At 37.1% G+C, this 10,943-nt stretch overlaps 1 protein-coding gene across 1 annotated transcript; it reads right to left on the bottom strand.

The window, feature by feature from the left end:
- Positions 1-5,786: 5,786 nt before the first annotated feature.
- Positions 5,787-10,500, bottom strand: LOC126356319 (acyl-coenzyme A diphosphatase FITM2). Its single transcript, XM_050007284.1, has one exon. The coding sequence runs from the start codon at positions 10,498-10,500 to the stop codon at positions 9,370-9,372; it is 1,131 nt and encodes a 376-aa protein (XP_049863241.1). The 3' UTR covers positions 5,787-9,369.
- Between the last annotated feature and the right edge of the window lie 443 nt (positions 10,501-10,943).

Raw genomic sequence — 10,943 nt, 5'->3', positions numbered from 1 at the left:
TCGTTATTCAAACATGATCTGTTTCCTGCAATGCATAGAAAGATAATACACAAGAAGCAAGCAATCCTATGTATGTAAAGCAGCACATTCCTCCTCTGTAAACAAATACAGCACCTGTTCTGTGATTTTGGCAGAAATGCACAAATTTGTATTGAGTTTTAATATTATGTAAAAAAAAACTAAATAATTTGCAAGTTTCTAACAAGGCTAGTCTGCATTTGACTGTATTTAGCATTCTGTGTCGATCTTGCACCTTGAATTTGCAATTTATTTCCTTGAAAATTGTACGTGTTGCATTACTACAATTAATTATTGCCCCCCCCCCCCCCCCCTTCCCCCCAAAGTATTGTGATTAACTTCCCATGATGATATTGTGGACTTCAAAGTTCCTTATTACTTGCTGCTGGAAACAGAAACATAGGAAATTTGTAAGTCACTCTCAGTATTTATAATACATGAAGTTCAATTGTAATCAGTTTTGAAATAAGCTAGATATGTATTCCAAGAGCAGCCATCAAATTGTCAGAACTGATGTGCCAAACAAGCATGCCATATCATAATTTAATGCGTGTAAATCTGCTCAGTAGTTACATATGAATGTATCCAGACTGATAAACATAAAATTTTAAGTATAGCAGTGTCTCATAAACAAGAGAATGGAAATGCTTTAATAACTGGCATTGGTAATATTTAAAAGATGGTTTAAAACAGATTTTTTGTGCATTTCTGCATCATGTTGAAATTTGTCATTTTATTGTGATCCATCTTCTGTTACTTATATAGATTAAGTATTTTGGTTTCAATGGATTGCTGCTTAGAATGACATGGCACAATTTTAGCCAGATCTCAAACTTCAGCTGGTGACAGACCATATAAATATAATTCAACAGAAAATACACATTCCATTGATGTGATTGTGTAGCTATTTTCATAATGTGCCTTTGCTCAAATGTGAATCTCAAAAGATTTTCTTGTAAAAGTGCCTTAATGTTTGTTAATAAAATGTTTCAGTAAAAGTGTGCTGAGTCTGCTTTTTTTAAAGTGACTGGTGAAGTATGCATCATGAAGGCAAATTGCAAAGTAGTCTTTTTTCCTTTTTTATTTTTGACAAATGAAAATGATTAAGCAGAGCAAAAGTCCATGATGAGCACCAGAATAGGGGCAGAGCAGTGAGCATTGAAACTGAGAAAGTACCAGTTTCAGTAGATGAGAGTACTGCTGATGAAACTGAAATAGAATTAATCATAAGTCACTGTTCTGTGTACAAATTGTACCTCACTACTCAACAGTCAAATTTTGAAACAACAATAGTTTATCTTTGCAGCACTACAGATCATTCCACACCAGTGCTATAAATGTAAACTCCATTCACTGGTCCTGGCGGGCCCATTAATATTGTCTGACTGCTACATCATCCTGTGCCAGTGCCGTCATTGGATGCAATATGGAGGGACATGGCTTGTTAGTTTTTGTGATCTGCAGCTGCTACTACTTAGTCAAGTAGTTCCTCAATTGGTATCATGAGGCTGAGTGCACCATATTCCAGCCCTCCCACCAAGGAAAAATCACTCACTGTACTGGGAACTGAACCCTGGTCCTCTGCACATTAGTCAGTTCCATTGATTACTCAGCTATGGAGGCAGACACACCATTGCTTTCCTAAGAATGTATCAGAAGTTAATGAAGTCCAAATTTATGTTCAGTCAGTCTCATAGAATAAACCCACAAATCATCTTGGGGTGTAAAGAAACCACTGACCAGACAGCAGAAAGCATCAACTCAAAAGGCATACGCGAAAGAGAATGCAAACTTGCAACATTTTGGAAAAAGATCCTACACACACACACACACACAATGCCAGGATTGCAGTTCAGCAGGTGGACTAGGATGGTGTGGGGTTTGTTGGGTGGGATAGGTAGAGGGGGGGGGGGGGGGGTAGAGGCAGTAAGTAAGAAGATGGGCTGGAGAAGGGTAGTTAGCAGCTGAGAGGGAGGTAGCAGTATTTGTGCTGGCTAGGAAAGCAGGAGGGAGGGGTGACATGTGCAAGAGCTAAGCATGTGATACTCAAGTGCCTGAGCCATTGAGGTTCAGCACACAATGAAAATAACTTGGAAATGCTTGGGAGGGTGTGAAATCATTGGATAGAGGGCCTGGGGACAGCTGATTACTGGAGATTTGGCCAGGATGATTATACGGGTGTGAAGCACGTGCATTCTACATAGTTCAGAAAAGCTGCTGTTTGAGAGGATGACCCAGATGGCACAGGTTGTGAAGCACTCAATGAACTTGGGCATGTTGTGCCTCTGGGTGGTCCACTACAGTAGTTCATATATGGCATGGCTGCTTTCACAGTTGGTACCACCCATGCTGCTCAACACATGCTTACTCTCTCCCACAGCCACATCTTTCCCAACAATTACCTTAATGTACCTCACTAACCTGCAGATATGGAAACAGTTGGGATTGAGCACCCAGAGAGAATTGCCATGTGTGAATTGTATGCGTTTTCTATTTTGGAAGGAGGGCCTTGTCTGAGAGCTTAATATTTTTGCACTCTTTTTCATTGCGCCTGTCTTCCGCTCAGTGCCTGCTCTATGTGGTGACTAGCAATCTATCTGTTTCATACTGTTGTTTATGAAATAATTTGTAGAGCAGTCAGTAAGATATTAAGTTTCTTTGGATTTGGTAGAATTCCTAAAGCCTTGTCTTGTAACTGCAGTAAACTCGTTTTTGCACCTGAATGTTCAAAGAGGAGGTGAAGTCGAGAAGTAAATTACTTTTTTTCCTTATATTGTGGTTGCGTACAAAGTGGTTGTGGCAAGAAATTCATTCACCACGAACAGCATATGCTAAAGGATACTGGATTTAAATGATCAGACAGGAAAGTCATCCAGGATCCTTCACCAATGAAGACATATTAGCAAAATGGAATGGGGGAGGAAACTAACAACGAAACATCAGTTTATGAGATTAGAAAACTCTAGTTTCCTGTATAAAGTGACTATCAGTTTTCTTAAGAGTAGAGGGAAAAATCTGCAGGACACACATTTTCATTTATCTGTACAACTTACTATATTGAAGAAGTGATGTGAATTTATTACATAAATATGTCCAATTTACTTATTATTCTACAAGTATTTCTAAACATTTGTTGCAGAAAAAGTATTCTACATACACTAGTGTTCTCGATGGCCAAACAGCACAAATTCTGGAAGCCAAATAAATCTATATTATAGAGGAGGATGCCAAATACTGAGGTGTAAAAAAAGTTTGGGGACGATGAAAGTACCCAGAACAGTCAAAGCTGACTATGTCCTACCTAGTCACAAAAACTTGCAGTGACATTTGAGTGAGCTTACTGGCCTCTGTTTTCAACGGCACACACAAATACAATTTCCCTTTCATTTTATGCTTCAATACAACTTCTGTCAGAATTGCAATAAATATGCTTTCACACTGTAACTGAACTGAGTGCGCTCACCATCCTTGTTCCAGCAGTAACTTTTTAAATTACTTTTTGCACTTACAACCGAAGGTTCAGCTGCCTTTGTGTCATGCCAATACTATTGTCTCACCCGTTGTGGTGGTTGCAGATCATATTTAGATATGCTATCCTTTATCCCCAAAAAGGAATAAACTACAATTTGTGTGTACTGCAACTATAACAGCTATTTGCCAATCACCTTAAATGGCTATGTCATACAGTAAGTTACAACCTGTAAAATGCTGAGGTACCAGTGTGACAACAAACAACACCTGTGCTGTCTGTTCACTTGTACATACAGTTTGTCTGTCTCAGTAAACACCAGGTGATCAAAGAGTCAGTATAAATTTGAAAACTGGATAAATCACGGAATAATGTAGATATAGAGGTAAAAATTGACACGCTTGGAATGACATGGGGTTTTATTAGAACTAAAAAAAATCAAACGTTCAAAAAATGTCTGACAGATGGGCTTCATCTGATCAGAATAACAATAATTAGCATGACAAAGCAAAGATGATGATCTTTACGGGAAATGCTCAATATGTCCATCATTCCACAACAATTGTTGCAGTCGAGGAATAATGTTGTGAACAACACTGTAAAACATGTCCAGAGTTATGGTGAGGCATTGGTGTCAGAGGTCTTTCAGCATCCCTAGAGATGTCTGTTGATCATGATACAGTTACGACTTCAGGTAACCCCAAAGCCAATAATCACACGAACTGAGGTCTGGGGAACTGGGAGGCCAAGCATGATGAAAGTAGTGGCTGAGCACACGATCTTCACCAAACGACGAGCGCGCAAGAGATCTTTCAAGCGTCTAGCAATATGGGGTGGTTTTTTTAAAATTATTTTTTGTTCTAATAAAACCCCATGTCATTCAAAGCATGTGTGTCCATTTTTACCTCTATGTACATTATTCTGTGGTTGACTAAGTTTTCAAATTTATACAGAGTTTTTGATCACCTTGTATTTCTCTGGTTTTACATGGCTATAGGTTAAGAACTATTTTTTTTATTCGAAGTATCCTGCTCTTTCAAAGCTAGTTTTACAATTAGTGCAAGTGCTGCTGAAACATTGTGAAAAACGATAAGAATACCAGAAACAGAATACACTGAGGATCGGAAGACAACATGGTAATGAAGAGAAAATGGACTAAGATGGTGGCAAGCAAATGAAACTATTTCATAGAAACCATCTTGGTACATGCATTAAGTGACATGAAACAAAGTATAAATCTGGAAGACTGATTAGGTATTTGAGCTGAATTGTACACATGGTCTATGGAACATCTAACTATTCCCTTTAATGCAAGTGCAGTGCCTGAACAGCTCACCTCACTTAGTAACCTCAAATAAGGTATATAAAGCCAGTGTATGCATTGAATGAAAGAATGTCTTGCAATTATACATCAGGATGAATGCATGGCATAACTCAGTGGAAGATAATGTTTATTCAAATTCTGCTATAAAAAGTAAATGATAAAACACTAATGTTCAGAAGTACCGCTGTCAATTATGAATCACCAGTTTAAATAGTGAAATGTGTGCATAAATCCAAATGAAGCTATACTCTAGGACAATGATCATCCGAATCAGAAGAGAAATTATGTCCAGTGAAAATGTGCACACTGAACTGGCACAATTGTTTGTTGATGAAGCTAGATAAGATTTTGCATAAAGTCAGCTACAGCATGATAAGACAGACACCAGCATCAAAAAATTAAAACAATGGCAATAACTTGTAAATAAAACATCTGGCCATACAGGATGTGCACAAGGATTGTTCTCCATAGGGAGGAAATCTATCCCAGAACACTGGAACAAATTGCCAAGCTCTCATCTTGGTACTTTAAAGCAATTGCGCACAATCAATTTACATATGACTAACTTAATGCTGTCGAGTTACTTTGAAGAATCTCCCTCAGCATTGTTAACAAGCAACACAGGTATCACTATTTGTGGATATATTTTTCCCACAACTGTTTCTTATTCTCATTTGATTTATTACTTTGCGTTAAATTTGAGTCCAAAACTTCAGTTAACAGTGATTCAGAAAATTGGCCCATTCTTCACACATACAGATTTATGTTTGCAGCACTAGTCCACACATCCTTTTTAAAGTCTCAAAGGGAAACATAATAGTCAATCTCAAAACCAATTCTGTTTGTTTGAATACAAAGCTGTGAATATGTAGTGTGAGGTCAGGTGTGTGTGCTCTGTAGTTGAAGAGCAGTGTTCATATTCAGTTTAGGCAAATATAAACAAATGGACACAAACTGTAGATGTAATGTACACAGTTAACATAGAAAAGTATATATTTTAACAATCCTTAAAATACATTTTTGTTAAGAAAAACACATCACAGATATACATTTTATGTATTTCACATTTTGCTATTTGTTTCCTGGCTTCTATCTGGGCAACATTACCACTGGTACGAAGTTTAATAATTTGTACTGCCTTAATAAAAGGTTCACAGCCTTCACATAATGGAATAAAATTTCAAATTGAGATAGAGAGCCTACAGTACACAAAATTTTGCTTTATTTCATAAGTATACTGTGAGAAAATTTAAAACTTAGTTCAGCTGCCTGCAAAACACACATTTCATCTGAATTCTCAACTTCATCTTACCACCATAGCATTTTTCAAACATACATTAAAAATGGAAACCTAAAGTCAGAACAGAAATACATTCAATAGAAATAAATAAAAAAAAAAATTGACGACATTGGCTAAAGTTAAATTGCAATTCTGAAAGACATTTAATACAATTTCTCAACAGCGTATTGGCTGAAAGGATTTGAACATACCTCAAAAACAAAACACACAAGAGCACAAAAGTTTCTCTGGCTCTCACTCAGACATTTTCAAATTCCCACTGATACTGTAATCTAAATTACTGTTAAAACATTACATGTATATGGCAAAAACTTCAATATTGAATTGTTTAAAGGAATAGGTGGTGGTGGTGGTTAGTGTTTAACGTCCCGTCGACGAGGTCATTAGAGACGGAGCGCAAGCTCGGGTTAGGGAAGGAAATCGGCCATGCCCTTTCAAAGGAACCATCCCGGCATTTGCCTGAAACGATGTAGGGAAATCACGGAAAACCTAAATCAGGATGGCCGGAGACGGGATTGAACCGTCGTCCTCCCGAATGCGAGTCCAGTGTGCTAACCACTGCGCCACCTCGCTCGGTTTAAAGGAATAGATTAGTATTTCATAACAATAAGATAATAGTAACACCAATCTTGCAGTAAACCTAAGTCTTTGCATACAACTGAGTTAATTTATTCGTCCCCCTCCCATTAAGTAAACATTATCTAGAAAACAACGGAGACAGATTTGAATGTTACAAAAACTGAAGAGTGAACACACAGTGAGAAATTACACTGATGCTTAAAGTTATAACAAGCCAAAATAATTTTCAAAAGTAGGGTCTGTCAACATACATACACAAACACAGAATTTATGAATCATTAGAGAAAACATTTATGGACAGTATACAGTAATTCAGATTACGATAAGGATAGCTATGAGAAAAATGAAGTGTGGCTACAGTTCCCACATACCAGGTCAGTAAGGCCCATCAGTACTGGATGCAAACCTTGACCTGTGGCATAATGATGTGGTCATTACAGGTGCAGACAGAAATAGAAGACTACAGTGACATTTTTTCTTTCATTATTACCTTTTGGAATGTAGGTTCTGGTGTCACGACTTCTCTCACACTACCCTTACATCTCAGTTAAATTGTAAAACTAAGTTGGAAGTTGAAAAGCCAACCAATGTGGTCTTATGAGATAAACTACAATTCTCCTTATATGAGTATTTTACACACTGGATTTTGATGGTGATATGGATCAACACGGACAGATCATTTCCAGCAACTTCAGCATTTCAAAGATACCAAATGCGCGGGTCATTTACGTCAATGCAAATATGACTATACTCATCCAAAACTTGGAAATACAGTTCAGGCAGCTTAAAATTATCTCTTTTTCCCTGAAGGACTGTACAAGAGTAGATATCACATAACCCAAGTCTTAAAAGCACACATTACCAAAATTTTTATAAAAAGGAATTTTCATTAAAAGTGTTAACTCTGAGGCACAAGTCCATCAAATACAAACTGCTGTCTATTCATGCTACTGGCATATGTGGTCCCCACAGAATTGACCCCATTTCCAGTTAGGGATTATTATGATGTCATAATGCAAAGTTTGTGTCAGTGGCTATATTCCAATTAAACTTAATTTTGGGACTGACGAATTGCAGTTGTGGAGAGCAGTGTTGGTTGTGTGCAGCCAATCATACTTTACAAGGCAATATATGAAACCTGCATTACAGGCAACACAACAAGCACTAGGCACTCAACTACTATTGGATGGCAGAGGGCCACTACCACTTGACTCACTGGAATGTCAAACAAAATAATTTTAATCAGAATACAACAATGCTGCCAGTCTTCTTTAAAAAATCAGTACAAATCGAATGAACCCTTTGGACGCAATGATAATTGCAACAGACATACTGTGTATATTCTACAAAGGAAGGAAACTGGTGCCTGTGAGAGGCTGTTTTGACTGAAGTGTTCAACACCAGACAATCACAGAAATCATCTAACCATATGTAAAATTTAACTAGAAAGTCAGATTGAGAGGCAGTGCAATTTCAATATAAAAAGAAATGGGAGCAATTTGCTGCTGTTTCATCATCTATCAAAGAACACCAGTGCAACAAAACTCATAAGGTAAGGACTGAATACAGCAATGGCAACACAAATTCTTTTTGTGTCAAACAGTCATCAACTGAAAAAGAGATATTTGTGCTCTTATTTCCAAATAAATAAAACGATCATGACAAAGTAATCGTTACTTTCAGTGGGAAACATCTTTAAAAAAGCCATCTCAAATTTCTACAATTATAAATAACATTCCATTCCAAAAATTGGTTTCCTGCATGAAAAAAATTAGGTGCCTTTAAGACAGACCAAGAGAATAGTAACCTCAAAAGAAGTATTTATGTTATCTCCCTTTTGGTTATAGCTTCTACAGTAAAATTTTGGGAAAAATGTCATAGATTTTACAAAACACACATGATCATCCTTGTAAATAAACTACAACGATACAAGTTTTGTACATGAGTACCATTCAGTATCAAAACTGAACTGATAGCTCCTCAGTGACTGTCACATTATAAAATTCAGTTACACATTACTATTAGACTACATTTCCAAAAAAAAATCTGTGGAAACAGAGAGCTCTGAGAAAAAGACTTCCAAAACACAGAGATATAGAGTAACATGTCATTTGCTGGTTACTTCTGTCCTATACCAAGCAGAAACATTACAAACAGGTAACAGAAGGATAGTAAAAATATGGACAGATACTTTAGCAAGGAAATACCACTTCTTAAATGAAATCCATGGTATCTTATGTTGATAATTACCACTGATGGGTTATACATTCTACCAATAAAAAAAATTCTTGATGAATATCGCTTATAAATACTGTATAAACAAATATTTACCACAGGTTATCATGAATCTTAATTAGCAGCATCATAAACGTATCTGAATACCTATTTCACACAGGATTTCTAACAGAAAAGTGAAGCAGTAATTGCATTGCAAATGAGGTACCACATCGAAAATTAATCACTCTGATACAAGAGTGCATTCAATTTTATTATTATTATTATTATTTTTTTTTTTTTTTTTTACAGATGTCCTAAATTTAATGCCTGCTTCACTGAAATAATCAATGATCAACAATTTTTTACTTTTCCAGAGCTCTCCCTCCGATGCTAACAAGTAGGAGAAGTTGTGCAGGTAACTAATTGTTCAGCAGGTCATTCAGAAGTGGACACCTACATGTGTCAGAGCTGAGTTTTCACAGATGAAGACTGATCTTCATTTTGTTGACATTCTTCCTCTACATTTCTTGCTGCATATAAAGGCATCCCCATAAACCTGGGTATATCATTTTTCACATTTGTTGTTGATGATCTTTTGTTTAATGGAACACTTCTGTTTACATTTAAATCTCTGTATTTAAACAGTCCTTCACCAGGTAAGTTGCGCATTAAAGTATATAAATACCTATAGGTCACAAACCACATAAGAATTGCTATAGCACCGCTGATGAACTTTTCAATCATTATATGATAATAAAGAATTGTGCTCACCAGCATAACATCCCACAAGACACTTAACGTAGTCATTCCAATAAATAAGGAACGTATATAGGGCGTAAATTTTTGGTATGACTCTTTCAAACGCAGAAACTCAACTTCTGTCAACAACCTCAATGGGCTATTGCTGACAGACGCATCACTGTTGCTTCTTGCGTGTTCTTCATTCCGTATCAAGTCGCGTATTCCTTCCCATCCGATTATAGCTCTCGCTTCTTCAATCAACACTAGATTGCTATAAATCAATATAAATGCATGCCCTGATAAATCAAACCCATACCAACTTCCACCTGCTCCCAGGCATACTGATTTCGAGCTGTGTTTCTTTGGATTGCACCTTCCATAATTTGATTCTATGTAACTGAAAGTATTAACCCAGAAAAACCAACAGCACGTGGATATACCAAGTCTCATTAAGTGTTTCAGGACAAGCTCTCGCTTACCACAACAATAAGTGTAACTTGTCAAAATGAGAAATGGAAAAGCTACGAGGAGCGTCCATCCCCAACCGAGTTTCACGAAATAAACATTAAACACATTCGCAGAACTCGAAAAGTACGAGCGTGGAAAAGGTAATATGTCGGCTATGAGTGAAAGGAGAAATAAACAACCACCATACACAGCCACCTTAATGCTTGTATCTACAAACAAAGTCTTCCTGCAAACATGAAGCACCATCATCAGTAGGACGTTGCATATCGACGAAGGCTCTGGTAGAGGCTTCCTTCCCCTTGCTTCAAAGGAATAACTTTCCTGAGGCCTGAAGTTAAGTCTCGACCCTGCATTTTGATGCAATGGGCGCCTTCTCGTTGCCATGATTGAATATTACACATCTACATGATACTGCATTCTGCAATGTTATAAGTACAACCAAAGATATTATCCAAACATTACTTCGTGCAAAGCAAAGATGTTAAACTTCCCTCTTCGTTCAAAAATATTATATCACAGATAGACTCTTCCTCGTTCAATTAAACTGGACTTAAGGTCGAAAAGAGTACCCAGGAGTAGACGACATTCCGTCAGAACTACTGACAGCCTTGAGATTCTTCCATCTGACGTATTGGAATTTGCGCAGCTGAATCGGAATATCCTCTTTACAACTTTCCTGTTTACAGCTTTACAGTACCTTTCCTTTGGGTCTCTGCAATATTTGCTCACTGCATTGGTGGCAAAAACAATGTCGGGTCCTGACGTTTGAGACAAATATAACAGACTCCCTACTGCTTCTAAATAAGGAACATTGTTGTCACATTCCA

This window comes from Schistocerca gregaria, chromosome 3, assembly GCF_023897955.1.
Source record: "Schistocerca gregaria isolate iqSchGreg1 chromosome 3, iqSchGreg1.2, whole genome shotgun sequence".
NCBI classification, from domain to species: Eukaryota; Metazoa; Arthropoda; class Insecta; order Orthoptera; family Acrididae; genus Schistocerca; species Schistocerca gregaria.
This window is presented reverse-complemented; position numbering and strand designations above follow the sequence as displayed.

Excerpts from the sequence above, each read along its gene's own strand:
- LOC126356319 (XM_050007284.1), bottom strand. The coding sequence starts at position 10,500 with ATGGCAACGAGAAGGCGCCCATTGCATCAAAATGCAGGGTCGAGACTT.